The following is a 17975-nucleotide window of genomic DNA, read 5'->3' as shown; positions in this document are numbered from 1 at the left end:
ACTCTAAATGTAGTCAAGGTAGCACAACAAAGAAGAAAGAATTATGAAGTCGACAAACTGAGATTTGAATCCTGGTTTTACTCCCTTAACTTGCTTTATGATCTTGGGAAAATTATTTTTCTCAGAACCTCATTTACCTTAGCTCTAAACAGTACATACCACACAGGGTTAGAGTGAAGATTATGGTACATACAAGGTTAGAGGGAAGATAGAAGGGATATCACATATAAAATGACAAGTTTGGTGCTTGGTACATACTAGGTGCTCAAAAAATGAGTTTCCTTCTCTTTTCCCACCATGGAATGAATGGAGATTAAGAAGCCACATCTGCAGCCTATCACTCACTCTTCCACTAATCCCATACTTGTCTAACCTGTGCTAGTCAAACCAGATGATTTGCCACTTCCCAGAAATATGTTCTGCCCTCTCTATCCAGTTCTGAAATTTTGCTCACTGAGTTCTTCTTTATATACACCTTCACTCCATTTTTTTTCAGTTTTAATCCTCTTCATCCTTCAAGGATCACCTCAGTAACCATCTCCTCCATGAAGCCTTGTCTTGATGTCTCAATTCAGATGTAAGCTTCGTTTAAAAAGGCAGATTCTCTGTGGCTTTTTCGTGGCATGTCACAGGTTCTGCCCTGTCATGTTTTATGTACTTGTCCCTCCTGAAAGACTACAGGTACCCTTCAGGAGGTACCTGTACCTGTACCTACAGGTACCCTTCAGGAGGTACCTGTACCTGTACCTACAGGTACCCTTCAGGAGGTACCTGTACCTGTACCTACAGGTACCTTTCAGGAGGTACCTGTACCTGTACCTACAGGTACCTTTCAGGAGAGAAGAGCTAGAGCCCTCTCCACTTTTGTGTCTCTCTCTCAGCATTTAGCCCAGGTCCTTTCATCTGTATTTACTGAGTTAATCTCAAAAATCTCAGGCAGGGCTCTTTTTAATGTATTCCTAGATCTTTTTTTCATACTTTTACAACATTATGAAGACAGAATGATTAAAAGTGTATTCAGGGAACACTCTATTTTAGATTTTTCTTTGTCTAAAAAAAGGAGGCAATGGCTTCTGGAAGCAAAACACTTAGCAGTTGATCCAGCACCATTACCCATCATTCAAAAACATTTATTATTGTGTCCACTGGGTACACAAGACTTGTTCCTTTCCTTTATTTCCTAAGAGTCTGGCTCAGCCTCCTACTTCCCCAAAGCCCCCAAGCCTTTTTATTTTCCTTTCTGCATTTCAACAACAATGAATTTCATATCTGGCTTTGAGCATCCCTCCTAAAGATGATGGATAGGAGCAAAGCCTTCTGGGACACATTAGTACAGCTGCCAGTGGGCAGGAGGTGCTTATAAAAAGGCTCAGGATTCTGGGAACATATGTGCAGCTATAAGTGAACTGCCCAACCCAGCTGAAAAGAAACATCCAAGAACACTTCCTTTTATTCTTTTTAAGCTATGTGTGGAAGAGGCAAATCATATTCAATTGCAAATAACTCTCAGAAGGATTCTCTTTTTGTAGTGCCATCATGTGCTAATATCATAACCTTTGCCTATCAGGTCCAGGTGCTTCAAAATTACAGGAAGCTTGTAAAGTCAAATTTAAAGCAGCAAAAGTCTAGTTTCTACTTTATTGGATAATACTGACTATTACTATCTGACTCAGAACATTTTCCATGTAATTATGAAAAAGACAAAAACCCCACACAACTATAAGATTTAATGAAGCTTTAGTTCAGTCTGTGGACAAGTAGTAGATAAAATGTTATTAGAAAACTAAACACAATGAAATCACCATCAAGCTACAGACATTAAACATTACATTGTAAACTCAATTTCAAAAAAAGAAAATTACTTTATATGTAAAGCTCTCATACTTCATTAGAACTGGAAGACTATAGAATCTGTGAAGTTGCCAATGTATTACATAGTCATTGCACTAAAAAGCAAGCACTAGTCAAGAAAGGTATTGATCTTAAGCACACTGGAGATAAGAAACTATCTCTTGTGTGTCTGTAAGACAAAGGACCTTGCCTAACCTACATTTTGAGAGGATACTAGGGGAAGACAGCGACAGGATTTAAAAATGGTGTAAGGCTTTTCTCCAGGTGCAGATAGCCTTTGATGTGCAGAGCAGAATGTCTTTTCCAGATATTTGCAAAGGGAAAAGCTGGAAAAACCACAGCAAAATGGAGTCAATTTTTGTCAGTGAGAGGTCAACACAAACCATGAGTTTCCCCAATATAGCCAGGGTGGAAAGCAAGAGCAGTAAGAGAGATGTGACATAAAATAGATCCCCTGGGAGATTTCTGTAAAGCTCACAATGACCCCAAATTCAGCCATGTTGGTAAAATGTGGTCTCCCCATGACCAAAGTTGACTGGGCCAAGAGCACCTGATATCAAACTTGGTAAATTAGGAGTGTGGATCTGAAACAGAGGCTGGACTTGTAAATGTGACTTTTGGAGCTCTGGAAGCTGTGGGGAAAGTACTGGGTGGCCTAAGAAGAAAGGGAGAAAAAAAAAGTCTGTTGAAAGGGAAGAATAAAGCAAATACGGGGAAAGAAAAAGAAAAAGCAATAGCGAGTGAATATTCCCCTGGGTTCCTATCTTCCATTCCTGGCCCCAGTTCTTCCAGAGGCCCTGCTGCAATTTGCAATTGTTTCCAGGACTCCCCACTGTATCTTGATATTAATCCCCCTCATTTTAGCTTAAGCTAACTTCAGTGGGGTTTCTGCTACCTGCAACCTAAAGAACTGTAGTCGACATACTACCAGAGTCCACTAACCATAACTGTGGGGAAGATAGTGTCTCTTACAGCAGTTGCTCTCAATGAAAGCATTCATCAATCACACACAGAGCCAGCATCCCTAACAATTATTACGACATTAACAGACTATAAACACAAAAACCTCCTTCTCAGAAAACAGGGCTTTGTCTGTCTAATGTGGTCTAACACATTAGAATCCCAGATTCTTTGATCAATTGATATGGGAAAGAAGATAATGATGGTAACAGCTGCCATTTATTATGTGTCATAATAATTGATTGGGTCTTCAACTATGTAAGGCATTACGCTAAATGCTCCATACACATTATCCCCACTCCTCATAACTCTTAAGGTAGTGAGAATAGACATTTGTTTGAAAAGGTTTGTGACATATTGAACAGAGATGTCATCAGGGAAAGGCCAACCTGCTGGGAGGGGCAGGTAGCCAGAAAAGGGCATTTAATGTGATGGATTAACCATCATTCAAGATCTAGCCATTGGTCCTAGAGTCTCAGAAAATTTCAGTGGTATTCTAGCACTGACTAGACTTAGGAATGCTGACTCATGCTAACAAAGTTCACTAGAGACTGACATATAAACAAAATGCCAAGTTATGTTATTAAGTTACCATGAGATGTATAACTGCCAAGCAGTCTGGATACTGATGTTGGCTCAACCAGTGTATGATATACTTTCTCCATGTAGACAGACTACACTGGGAGCCAAACTATTAGAAGGATATTTAGGTGGTTACATGATTTGAATGTTAGACACAGAGATTTGACAGCTGCTACATTCATTTCCATAAAGGGGATTTAGCTACCAGGTGAACCAGACTCTTAGGCACCATTTCTTTGGTTGCTGCCAGGAAGATCTATTCCAACAAATATTTCTGTGACCCTCCTGGGCTCCAGAGCTGACTAGTCATCTTTCTAAAGGAAAAGTTTTTTCTTTAGCTATCTTAAAACCTGATACTGTTTGGCTCTGTGTCCCCACCCAAATCTCATCTTGTAACTCCCATAATTCCCACGTGTTGTGGGAGGGAACCAGTGGGAGATGAATGAATCAGGGGGCAGGTCTTTCTCATGCTATTCTTGTGATAGTGAATGGGTCTCACAAGATCTGATGGTTTTAAATACAGGAGTTTCTTTGCACAAGCTCTCTCTTTGCCTGCTGCCATCCATGTAAGATGTGACTTGCTCCTTTTTGTCTTCTGCCATGATATTGAGGCCTCCCCAGCCATGTGGAACTGTAAGTCCAATAAACCTCTTTCTTTTGTAAATTGGCCAGTCTTGGCCGGGCGCGGTGGCTCACGCCTGTAATCCCAGCACTTTGGGAGGCCGAGGCGGGTGGATCACGAGGTCAGGAGATCGAGACCATCCTGGCTAACACGGTGAAACCCCGTCTCTACTAAAAATACAAAAAATTAGCCGGGCGTGGTAGCGGGCGCCTGTAGTCCCAGCTACTCGGGAGGCTGAGGCAGGAGAATGGCGTGAACCCGGGAGGCGGAGCTTGCAGTGAGCCGAGATCGCGCCACTGCACTCCAGCCTGGGCGACAGAGCGAGACTCCGTCTCAAAAAAAAAAAAAAAAAAAAAAAAAAAAAAAAAAAAAAAAATTGGCCAGTCTTGGGTATGTCTTTATCAGCAGTGTGAAAACCGACTAATACAATACCCAATCCATCTTGTGTGTTTGGCAGTCTTTTTATTGACTTAAAGTTACTTTGCATATCTTTGTCTAACTCATTATTTTATGATTTAACATTTGAAGTAAAAGGATAATTCTATTTTCCTTCTTTCCACATTTCTCAATGAGGTGGCTCACTGTCATTCTAATGTATCATCTCAATTTTTTACATATAGGTGAAAAAAACAGGTTTTATAGTCAGAAAGACTGGGGATTAAATTTTGGCTCCCTCACTTATAAATTTTGTGATTCACAACCAGTTAATTAACTTTTTCTTGGCCTCAGTTTTCCTACTTGTAAAATGGGAATGAGGCCCACCTCATGGAGTAAAATTAAATTTAATGAGTTATTATGTATGTAAAGTACCCAGCACAGTGCTGGGTGCAAAACACACAAGTGATCAGAAATGCCCACTGGAGCAAAAATAACAGAGATCTCTACCATTTAGGTTCTCTCTGTGTCTTAGAAAGTTTATGCTGCTAGAATAAAATACTTCATACTGGATAACTTATAAATAATAGAATTTTTGGTGGCTCATGCCTGTAATCCCAGCACTTTGGGAGGCCAAGGCAGGCAGATCACTTGAGGTCGGGAGTTCGAGACCAGCCTGGCCAACATGGTGAAGCCCCATCTCTACTAAAAATACAAAAATTAGCCAGGTGTGGCTAATACTTTCTCGATTAAAAAAGGCATTTTCAATCTTAAGAATTTGTTCCTGTTCCCTTATCATTGTATTCTTCTTGTTTTCATATTTATTTTCATTTATATGTTGCCATAAACTTTTAGATATCTTCATCTGGCATGTGACAATGGCCAAGAACCATGACGGATCTGTATAGGAATTAAAATACCCATTACCAATTTTACTACCAAAAAATGGATTGCGTATTTATAATCTGGGAACATATGCATTTCCAAAATGGAATCCTCAATAGGCAGTGCACACAGGAGGATTAGGAGAGAGGAAAACCTACTATGTGCCATATACAGTGCCAGAAATTTCTTTTATTGAGACCCATTTAAACTGCACAACACTCCTATGTTGGTGGCATTACTTTATCCAACAGATGCTAATTTTATTGAGATCTAAATATACTACTAACATTTAAAAGTTCACATGATAAAATTATAAGCTGACCATAAAATAAGCTTTTGCATTCTAGGAACATTACTTTTGAGGTTTTTATTCAGAACCTATGATTAGTTTGATTTATTATTATAGACATGTTTTTCATGTTTATATTTTTCATTACAATTACAAAATAAATTCCATAAAGTGATATGGGGAGTTTGTTTATAAATCTCATCAACAATCATGGAATGAGGAATATAAAGAGACAAATCTGAGGCTTCTGTATTATAAGTCAACTCTATAAGGCCAATTTTTAAGTGAATTAAATGGTCTTGAAGGAAAAAGTCATCTAAACTCAATTCTGTTTTGAGGACTAAACCTAAGGAGATTAATATATCTCTGTATTTAAGAATTAGCTACTGTTTAAGGGAGCAAGTAAGCTTGGCAGACTATTCAATGATATCACAAAGAGGCTGAGTAATGTAATGACATTAGACTGTGTGTACAGCAGATGATACCACTGAAAAATAACACAACGCACCCTGATATAGTTCGGTGTAGAAAATCAAAACACATTCATTCGTTCCATAAAATAGTGATATATAATGTAATACTTTTGAATGATATGAAACAGAACACGGAAGTTCATGGATTCGTTTATCCAGTCAACATATTTATTGAACATCTGTACTGCGATGGATACTGTAAAGCAGTGGTCCCCAATCTTTTTGGCACCAGGGACCGGTTTCATAGAAGACAATTTTTCCATAGACCAAGGGGTGGGGAGATGATTTTGGGATAAAACTGTTCCACTTCAGATGATCAGGCATTGGTTAGATTCTCATAAAGAGTCCACAACCTAGATCCCTCACATGCGCAGTTCACAATAGGGTTTGCGCTCATATGAAAATGTAATGCCCCTGCTCATTAGATTGGGAGGCAGAGCTCAGGTGGGAATGCTTGCCTGCCACTCACCTTCTGCTGTGTGGCCTGGTTCCTAACAGGCCATGGGCTGGGGGACCCTGCTGTAAAGGACATGATGACAAATTAGATACAACCTCTTCCTTTACAGACATACAATCTAGGAGAGACACAAGATGGGGACACATAAGTTCAAGTGTGAGGAATACAGTGAAAAGTAGCATAAAAGTAGTACCATGAAGTGCTACAAGATTTCAGAGGAGGGCTATATCATGTTTGAACATGGCATCTAGGAAAGGCTTCATTGACTACATGGCATTTTAGCTCTTCTGAAGTGTGGGGAGGAATTCAGCTGGCAGAGATGGGAGGGATTCAAATGAAGAGGAAGCAGGATGTTATAGGTTGGTTTGGGGAATGCCAGATAGGCCAGTTTGATAGAGGACAGACCATGTCTAAGGGACTGCAAGGCAAAATTGGGGGATGGGGGCAGTTTATGCCGGGCTCTCAAGGTCAGTCTGGCAGAGTAACAGAGCCACTGAAGGTTTTCTTCAGGGAATTATACAATCTATTTGTTCCTCTAAAAACTTAGAAGGACAGGCTGGAAGGAAGAGATACTGGAGCCTGGAATTCCATCTAGGAGCCTTTTTTAGTGGTCTAGGCATTTGTGTGATAAGAAAAAGCGGAGGGGAGGAAACAAGCACTTATTAAGAGCTCACTATGTGTAATGCATTTATTTATTTAAGTGTATTAGATATAATACTCCACGACAACTGTGAAAGGTAGATAACATCAACTCCAATGTTCAGTTGAGGAAACTGAAGCTCAAAAAGATCAGTAGTTTGCCCAAGGTCAATGAGTTAGTTAAAATAAGGCGGGGGGTGGGGAGACAGTGGCAACTGAGACTTCAAAACCCATTTTATAATATACACTAGGTTGATTAGGGCCTTCCTTTCATAAGCTCCCTGAAATTCAGATCAGCTGTTGAGGATTTTAGCTGTGCCTCTAGTATAGAACCAGAAATAATCACATATGGTAGGAGAATGATTCTGACAACAGATGAAATTAGATTCTTCTACCCCACACGACCACAGAAATTTCCCTGCTAGACTGAAGGATTGAGCTTTTAATGAGTTGATTGTGTCTTATCTGTCTCTGGATCCCCCAGAGCAAGCCCAGGGCCTGGCACTGTAGATCCTCAAGGAGAAAGCTGTTGTATTAAATCAAACTTGTGATTCATGTTACATATGTTCTGTCCTCAACTGAAGTTCTAATGAAACAAAATATTTTGCATCGTTCTAATATTGCAACTCAAGAGAGTTGTTTCCACAGATGAGACCCACTCCAAGCTCTGGGACAAACTCTGCTCCTATCTGGGAGAGTATGAGGATTGAACTGAGAGCTCAGCAGCATGGTATCAAGTCAGCCTCGTTGCTAGTCTTGATCTGTTCCTCGATCCAAGTTATAGATTCTGAGTGTGCTCCTTCTCACCACTAGGATCCAGCTCTCCCTCCTTTCTAACTTCTGGTAGTTACAACCCTGTCTTGCTCCCTAGGCCAGCATCCCTGTCTTTGAATTTTGCCCACATATAGGATCTTCATTTCTCCAACAAAATATGAAACATAGCAAGACCTTTTTGATACCAACTCTTTGCTTGCTGAAATCTGCCAGGCTGTGTTTTGCTTATATGCCAAGGCTACTGTCTGGGTCCCTGGGACTCTCTGATCTCCTGGACTACTCCAGCTGGTCTGTAGAGTCATCCATCATACTCCAGATCTCCTTGGTCTAGCCTGTGCTTCTACTTGATGAAAGGAGTTTGGACAATAGTCATCATAATATCTGTTGAGTATCCCTTATCCAAAATGCTAGGGACCAGAAGTGTTGGATTTCAGATATTTTTCAGATTTTGGAATATTTGCAAATACGTACTAGTTGAAGATCCCTAATCCATAAATGCAAAATCTGAAATACTCCAATAAGCATTTCCTTTGAGCATCATGTTAACACTCAGAAAGTTTTGGATTTTGGAGTATTTTAGAGTTCAGATTTTTGGATTAGACTGCTGAATCTGTAATAGTGGTAATAGTCATACTTATATAACATTTGCTATGTGCCAGGCACAGTTCTATGTATTTTATAAATATTGATTCTTACAATCATCACATTATTATTAGCCTCATTTTGTTGTTGGAATAAAAAGTAAAACAAAAATCCAACCTGAGTGGTTGTTACTTGTCTAATGTGACAATGTTTGCAAGTGCTAGAGCAAGACTTTGAACCCAGGCATTCTGGCTATAGTTCATCCTCTTAATCACTATGCTCTTCTAATAACAGTGAGAAGATAGAAAATATGCCACTAGTAAATGTACTATCTTAGATGCCTTAATTAATATAATTTACATCATACCACCAATAATTAGTTATTACACTTACGTTAATAAATGTGTTAATATCTAGCTATAACTATAAACCTTTAGCCCTTACATGAAGTTAAAACTTTAATGTATGCGTATTTTCATTTTGATTGAAAATCTACAGATATTCTGCATTTAGGCAAGTCTGATAAGACAGTAGAATTCGGCCGGGCACGGTGGCTCACGCCTGTAATCCCAGCACTTTGGGAGGCCGAGGCAGGTGGATCATGAGGTCAGGAGATCCAGACCATCCTGGCTAACATGGTGAAACCCCGTCTCTACTAAAAATACAAAAAAATTAGCCGGGCATGGTGGCGGACACCTGTAGTCCCATCTACTCGGGAGGCTGAGGCAGGAGAATGGCCTGAACCCGGGAGGCGGAGCTTGCAGTGAGCCGAGATCTTGCCACTGCACTCCAGCCTGGGTGACAGAGCAAGATTCTGTCTCAAAAAAAAAAAAAAAGGAATTAAATAAGATTGTAATATGACTTATATTAATATGTAGCTGATTTGTATTATAAAACTAATTTGTTAAGAACAGAGCAGTCACTTCAAACATTTGGTGAGTGTACCTATGTACCAGAGGCTGGAGATACATCATCAAGACATATAAGGAGCTTATTTTCTAACAGTAGAAAGATCACACGCAAGTAAACAAATGCATAATTAGGACTAGCAGTAAGAACTATGAGAAAGTAAAACAAGGAAATGCAATACAGAATGAAGTAGTTGTAGTGGGCTAGTCAGGATATGACATTTGAGCTGGTACCTGACTGACGAAGACCAAGGTTGGTAATGTGACAGGTGGTCTGCTCAAGGAGAAAAAGGAGGCCAGAGTGGCTAAAGGATCATGAGAAAGGGAGAAACTGGCATGAACTCCAGTTGGAGAGGTGAGCAGAGTCCAGACTATAGGTCCTTGCAGGCCACAGCAAGAGATCTGAATTTTGTTCTAAGTATTAGAGGAAGTCACCACAGGGTTTTAAGTTAGGGAAGTGATATAGTATAACCTACATTTAAAAAATATCAGTTTAGCTGCTATTTGGAGAATGCATTCCAAGTGGTCAAGAACAGAAGCATAGAGGCCAATTAGGAAGCTACTGGAGTAGGGAACAGAAGATGGCAGCTTGAACTCAAGTTGTATCAGCAGAAACAGAGAAGTAGATGGAATAGGGACATATTTTGTAGGCAGAACTGACAGGACTTGTTGATGGGTTTTGACACAGGGAAGTAGGGAAAGAAGGCAATCAGGAATGACCTGTAGATTTTGAGTGGATGGTTGTATGATCTGGTAATAGGTGGAAGATTAAGGGAGAAACAAATTTTAAGAGAAACTCCTATCAGTAGAACATTAGTAAGTACAAAGGTAACATAGTGATATCCACAATGACATTTATATTAAACTCAGGGAATAACAAGCAACACACTTTCACAAAACCTTAGGGAATATGATCACAGGTTAGACCTTTTCTTTAATAGAAAAATCAGCCTACCTCAAGCCCCAAGACCATTTCAGCTATGGAAATGAAAACTACAGTCATCTCTTTCTAGCCTTACATGGGCATATTTTGTTTCATGGGGCGGTTCTAGAAACTCTGAAGAGTGTGAACACATGATAGGCACTTAATAAAGGAGTGGTGAACTAAATGACACCTCCTTGTCCCATTATAATCTACTCAAAATAAAATGGAGAGTAGAATTGAGAACTCTTAAAATTGCCATGTATCATGAATTTGGATTACATTATTACCTTATTTTTAAAAATCCTATTATATATGTGTGTGGATACACACACACCACACACACAGATGTGTATTTCTCTCTGATACTATTAATGTAAGAAGTAAGTATGTTCCAAACATTTTTCCTAACATATGATCAGCCCTTTCCCACAATGTTTTCATTTTACAATGAATGGTCATTACATACCTGTAGCACATCACCAAGGTCTGCTGTGCTAATATCTGGATCCTCTGTGGTGTTAAAAGGTACAGGAGTTATTCGTACAAGGGTGAGCACTCTAGGTTCTGGATATCTCCATAACATCATCCCTGGGCAATCTTCAGTTTCATTATAAAATAAGACTTCATAGACCCCAGGCAATTTCAAAGATTCTGTCAAATAAAAGTATAATTAATTGTATGATTTTAAAGGGGAACATGACAAAGGGGAAAAAGTAAAGGAAGAAGAAATTATGAGAATAAAAGATATAAAGAAGCTAGTTGGTCATTTTTATATATATTCTGGAACAGAAAGAAATGAAGAACTTCCCCTAAGAGAGATTGAATGATAATGTACTATTTTTGTACTGCAAATTTTAACGCACTTTAAAAAGCCATCTTGATTGTTTTTATTTAGTCAACATGCATTTAAAATGCAACCACATGCACAGAGACACTCTCATACTGAGTCTGTTGCTACTTACCAGCATCCTGTACATACTGAAATAGACCTGTCCGTAGGTCATCTGAACTTTGTTCACTTTTAAATGTCTGATTCTCTTCCACAGGAGATGACATTTGAGGCACTGGTTCAGAAACTTGTACTTCAAAATTTCCCTCCTCATTAAGGTATCCATTGAGTAATTCATGTAGAAGAACTAAACAATTCAAATGTTCTTGACCCCAGAAGACCTTTAAAATCATAAAAAAATTCTAGTAGCTTTTAAATACAAACATTTCTTGAGACTAATTAGGTATAATCATATTTGAATTAATGTAGGACTGTAATTATGTTCAATTTAATTACTTATAAACTATAATTCCTAAAAAGTAATTGACTTACAGGATGAAATTCTATTGCTTGAATAAATATATAACAACAAAAAAATTAATTATATCTTATATTGTGTGAATAACAATAAATTTTAAATGTTGAATTGAAATTATGTTGATGTGAAGTAATGTTTATGAATTAATTTAGCTAAGAGGGAAAAGAACACCTATTATAGTCTGAGAGAAGGCAATGAAGATCCTCTAGGCCAAAATGTTAATAAAATCATCATAATAACCTTGTGGGACAGCTCTGACATTCTGCCATGAGATTAAATAAGCAATCCTTATTATAGGGTTTCTTTCTCTGCACTTTTAGAGGGAGATTTCTCAATGAACCTGAACTTAGAAGGCTCCCAACTTCCGTGTTTAGTAAGACTGTGCCAACACAGAGGATTCCAGAGCCCCTGAAAATCAATTATACTACAGTAGCTACAGTAGAGTTTCAGAACAAAAGGACTTAGTGTTTCCTCTAATGGAGATTAAGTTTTATTTTTCTGCATGTGAGTAATATTAGTCTATAACTACTAAGTTATAGACATATAATGACCAGTAGGTTATAATGAAGATTAAAACTTTCAAACATGTTAATTTTCTCTGTAAATACTGAATAAAGGCAATACAACTATCAATTCTAAGAGAACCAGGTAACGCAGAAAAGAAAAAAGAATATATAGTAGTAGAAAATAATAGCCCCATATCGTGTGGGTAAGTTTTAAACCCTAGGCTTAGGTTCTGCTCTCTGGAATTAAGGCATCTCAGAAATGAAAGTAAAAGATGTAACACTAAGTGTACTTGTGTTCTCATCAATCTTATTTTTATTGGATGCTGAAAAATAGAGACAGGTGAAAAGTCAAACTGGGGAGTAGAATGTTGTGCTCTAGCCTTTAAATTGTCAAGAGACAATGACTGTAATACAGAGGTAATACACTGTACTTTGTTTTTGCTTTTATTAATGCTGTGGTTTAAAATTTTCTTACTTTTTATTTTTAAGCACTTGGTCATGTAAACAGATCATTGTCATTTTCAATGTGAAGTTACTTGGCTGCCTTGGAAAAAAGGTAAGACAATGAATATTCTTGATAAAGTAATACATGTTTATTGCTAAATATATGAAGATTTCTGATAGATACTGAAAATCTCCAAAGCAACACAAAACAGTAAGTTATTAGGATCTTCCCAAATCTTGCTCTGTGCATTAAAAAGGAAACTGGTGAAAACTTGAGGCAATACAACTTTTAGATAAATACAAAAAATTGGCCGGGTGCTATGTATGGCTCATGCCTGTAATCCCAGCATGGGTGGAGGATCACTTGAGCCCATGAGTTTGAGACCAGCCTGGGCAACATAGTGAGAACCTGTCTCTTAAAAAAAATAGTCAAGCATAGTGGTGCATGCTTGTGTTCCTGGGTACTCGGGAGGCTGAGGTGGGAGGATCTCTTGAGCCCAGGAGGCTGAAGCTGCAGTGAGCTGTTATCACACCACTGCACTTCAGGATATGCAACAAAATGAGATTCTGTCTCAAAAAAAAAAAAAAAAAAGAAAAAAGAAAAAAGAAAAAAATTCACATTTAATGTCTCCATTATTGACCAATTAGTTGTTTTAATTTTCTATCATTGTGAATCTTTCAAGCTTTTTGGATTCATGTCAAGTTTAGAGTGGCATCAAGTTACATGAAGATTAAATTAAAATCTATCCAAATACAAAATAATCAAGAAATAAGTTGAATGCCTTCACACATTCTATATTTGGCTGTTAAGACAAATGCATTAAGAGCTTGCAGTGTGACTAATTTATCAAGTGTTGTAATCAGATATCATCACATGTAAAATATTTAATATTAGGAAATTGTTCTTATATATTGCTAGTGACACTGTGCTTGCAACAGGTTGACTACTTTGTATTAATAATTAAAAAAATCTATAGCCTCAACAACATAGTGAGACCTCATCTCTACTGAAAAAAAAATAAAAAACATTAGCTGGGTGTGGTGGCACATAGTTCTACCCACTCAGGAGGTTGATCCAAGAGGATCACTTGAGCCCAGGCAACTGAGGCTACAGTGAGCTATTATTGTACCCCTGTACTCCAGCCTGGGTGACAGAGCAAGACCCTGTCTCAAAAAGAAAAGTCTACCCATAAAAAAAAAAAATTCAACCCGGCAATTCCACTCCTAGTTATATATCTAAGAGAAATCAAAACATATATCCACACAAAAAGTCGTACACAAATGGTCATGGCAGCATTATTCATAGCAGCCAAAAGTGGAAAGAACCCAAATGTCTATCAACTGATGAATGAATACATAAAATGTGGTATATCCATATGATGGAATGTTATTTGGCCATAAAAAGGAATAAAATATTGACACTTGGTAAACATGGATGAACCTTGAAAACATGCTGAGTGAAAGAAGTCAGTCACAAAAGACCACAGGTTACATGATTCTATTTATACGAAATGTTAAGAATAGGTAAATCTATGGAGACAGAAAGTAGATTAGTGGTTTCCTAGGCCTGATAAGGGGGTTAGAGGGTAACGTGAGTGGCTGCTAATGGATATGGGTTTTTTTTGTTGGTGGTAATGAAAATGTTCTGAAATTGACTGTGGTAATGATTGTGCAACTCTGAATATGCTAAAAAACCACTGAATTGTATACTTGAAATAGGTAGATTGCTGGTATATGACTTATATCTCAATAAAGTTGTTGAAAATTTAACAAGTAGCAATCTGACAAATACCCTTTCTTACCACACAAAGATTTAAAATTTAGTGAAACAGTTCAAAAAATGAACAGAGGCTAGTTAATAACCTATGAAAAAAATATGGCCAATACCCACAGACCTGTAGTAGACCTCCTCTTAAGTCAATGGATATTTTTGGTATGGATTGTTCTGGGCCTGGATTCCCGCTGTGTTTACACCACTTAGCTTCCAGATTGGCAGTAGCACAACATGGTCCTATCAGAATGCGGCTTCTTTCTTTGAGACTTGTTTTAAGGAGAAAATCATTTATACTGAGTAGAAATGATGACCCAAGAATTATGCCTGAAAAAAAAAATACAGAAGAGTATATAATTCATCCTTATCAAAAAAAAATGTTTGGGAAAGAACTCTCTATATTTTTGAAGAGTATTAATTCATCCTTTGTCAGAGTCGTCTTGCTTGGTTGGCAGTCCACCACCGTTTCATGCCGTTTATACAGAGTTCTAGTTATGAAGCAGGTATACCTCATTCACATTCCTAACAAAGTAATATTTGCCAAAACATTATGACTTTTTCCATGTGTGAGCATTTTAAGTTTTATGAGTAGAGACATTTTCATTAAATTGTGCAAGTTTTTCAAGCAACTACATTAAGAATAAGAACAGCTGCTTCATTTGTCTATTGTTAACATGATGGGAAAGGGTAATTTTCTGTGATTTCCTACAGTAACAGAGTGCAGTATGTTACTCTGCTAGACACTCAAGTTTTTTACTGGCCCATGTTAAAATTCAAAACAATCAAAATATATAACATGTGTTTTCTAAAAATTTTAGTTTAATCCAAACTTCACACATCATAACCACTTGAAGTTTACAAAGTCTTAAAAACAGATAGTGGCAGGTTAGATTTATGAGAAAAACTATATGCTATAGTTCAAAGTAAATATACCCAGAAAAGGAATACACTTTAAAATGTAGGCTTTCTTTTGAACTTAAAATAGGAGTGTAGATCAAAACCCTTTCATAAAACCAATGGCACATTTTAGGATATTTAGATGCAAAGTTAAGAGTGGTGAGTTAACTTTCCTCCCAAGGAGCTCATATTCTAAATTGTCATAGTGAATATTGAATTTCACCAGACCACGTTTGTAATGCCCATGGCTTATTTTTCTAATGATATTTGATCCCTAAAAAAGATGAAAGATTAAAAAACACCTTAGGCCCACAGTATACACATGTTTTAAAGTACAGTAACCACATTGACTTTTCAATTCTGTAGAGACTTGAAAATTTCATATATGTTGTATATTCCTACTGCAGAAATAAGATATTCAACCTCTAATCCTCCACAGAAGGCATCACACCCACAAAAGCGTTAGAGATAAGACTTTGATTTAAAAATAATCATGGTGGAAATCAATTTCTTAAAATGCTTCATCAAATTGTGAAACTGAAACTACCATTTCATTTACAATTATCCTGATTCAAAGCTTCCACTTAGTCTAAACAAACAAATAAACAAGCAAAAAAAGCACTCCAGAAAATAAAAGAAATAGAAACAGGCCCCAAAATACCCCCAAATAAAAAACCATCTTTATTAACTTCAGTCCATAACTGAAGCCATAATTTTCTGACTTAACAGCATTACATTTCTAAAATATCTAAAACTTCTAAAAGTAAATATTTGCTAAATGAAATATATCTATTCATCATCCAGAAATTTGCCATAAAGGCATAAAAGTATAGCCTTAATTCAGTACAATTATTTAGTAAATGAGCATTAACAGAATGTCAGGATTGCATCATCCTTTATTTTCAAATACACATATCTTTGTACAACCCCACAGTGACATATCTAATTATCTGTTTGTAACCTTAGTGTGATAGTCATATTGAATGCTTGTACACAGTGTTTAATGCCAAAGGCCACCTAGGTTGCTTATCTTATTTAATGGTTATTACTATCTCTTCAGGCACCCAGATTGAAAAACCTCAGGCCCTCTTTGAAGGCTCTTATTTCCTTTGACAAATTTCTAAAACTTATCAATTTCTATTTCATTCTCTCCAATTCCATTATTTTAAAACATCAAAGAAGAGATACCTGAATAATATGAGTGAGTGAAAGAGAAGATCACACAATTTTCAACCTCTAGTACTGACCATGCTGGAGGCAAGGACCAGCTTATTCAGTGTAGTCCTGGGCACAACAGTAGCTATTCAGGACATGTTCCATTGAACTGAATCGACAGTTTAGAATCTGATCCTATTTTTCAGCTGCCTCAACATGTTTCTTAATTGGTAGACAGGAAATAAAACTGCTTACATCTTTGGTTTCGTTTTTTACCACTGTAACATAAAAAGGCTGGATGGAAGAGATCTAGAAATCATCTATTCCAAGTCCCCTCACTTAAAAAAAAAAAAAAGCTTTCTATTTTGAAATAACTTTGGGCCTACATAAAAGTTGAAAAAACATACTGTATAATGTTCCTGTACACCCTTCACCTAGCTATGTACCTTTAGTACAAATACTGAAATCAGGAAATCCACATTGATATAATACTTTTAAATAATCTACACATCTTTTTAAATTTTTGCCATTTTTCCCACTAATTTCCTCTTTCTGGTCCAGGATTCAACCTAGGATCCATACTGAATGTAATCATCAAAGCTTCTTAGTATTCTTTAATATGTGACACATCCCCCAGCTTTCTTTGTCTTTCATGACCTTGATACTGTGGAATAACCCAGGACAATCATTCTGCAACGTGTCTGTCTGTTGGGGTTTATCTGATGTTTTCTTGTGATCAGAATGAGGTTATGCATTTTTGACAATACCACAGAAGTGACCCCCTTAATGCGTCATATTGGTGTATGTGATACCAATATTTTATTATTTACAATATTAACTCTGATCATATGGCTAAAGTGGTGTCTGTCAGATTTTGCCATTGTAAAGTTAACACTTTCCCCTTGTAAATAAGTATTTTTGTGGGGAGACACTTGGAGATTATGCAGATATGCTCTTTTTCTTCAAATTTTCACCCACTAATGTTAGCATCCACCAGTGGTCTCACCTGCAATGATTTATTGTGGTGTGTGATAATGGTGGTTTCCTATTTCCCTTATTTAGAGCTGCCCCTTCTAGCGCCCACTTTGGTAGCACATATACTACAGCTGTGCCTTCTACCCTATATACTAATTCAATTATTTATTTATATCAGTATGGACTCATGAATATTCATTTTTATGGGTTATAATCCAATACTATCATTATTTACATTGTTGCTTACTCTGAACCAGCTTTGGCCATTGGGAGCCCTTTAAGATGGTCCCTGCGTCCTTTTAGTATATGCCTATCTTTTTTTTTTTTTTTTTTTTTTTTTGAGACAGAGTCTCACTCTGTCACACAGGCTGGAGTGCAGTGGCATGATCTCGGCTCACTGCAACCTCTGCCTCCTGGGTTCCAGCGATTCCCTGCCTCAGCCTCCCGAACAGCTTGGATTACAGGCACCCACCAACATGCCCGGATAATTTTTGTCTTTTTAGTAGAGATGGGGTTTCACCATGTTGGCCAGGCTGGTCTCAAATTCCTGACTTCGGTTGATCTGCACATCTTGGCCTCTCAAAGTGCTGGGATTACA

At 37.5% G+C, this 17975-nt stretch overlaps 1 protein-coding gene across 5 annotated transcripts in view; it reads right to left on the bottom strand.

Moving 5' to 3' along the window:
* Positions 1-17975, bottom strand: part of VPS13B (vacuolar protein sorting 13 homolog B) — an 868795-nt gene that overhangs the window by 146366 nt on the left and 704454 nt on the right. For all 5 annotated transcript variants that reach the window (XM_055116771.2, XM_063606452.1, XM_057303059.2 and 2 more), the window contains exons 37-39: positions 14475-14677; positions 11285-11492; positions 10789-10973 (exon numbers count right to left, since the gene is read on the bottom strand). In XM_055116771.2, coding sequence (XP_054972746.2) covers positions 10789-10973; positions 11285-11492; positions 14475-14677 — 596 coding nt within the window. The remainder of the gene's footprint in view (positions 1-10788; positions 10974-11284; positions 11493-14474; positions 14678-17975) is intronic.

The sequence above is a fragment of the Pan paniscus genome, chromosome 7 (assembly GCF_029289425.2).
Source record: "Pan paniscus chromosome 7, NHGRI_mPanPan1-v2.0_pri, whole genome shotgun sequence".
In the NCBI taxonomy this organism is placed as follows: Eukaryota; Metazoa; Chordata; class Mammalia; order Primates; family Hominidae; genus Pan; species Pan paniscus.
This window is presented reverse-complemented; position numbering and strand designations above follow the sequence as displayed.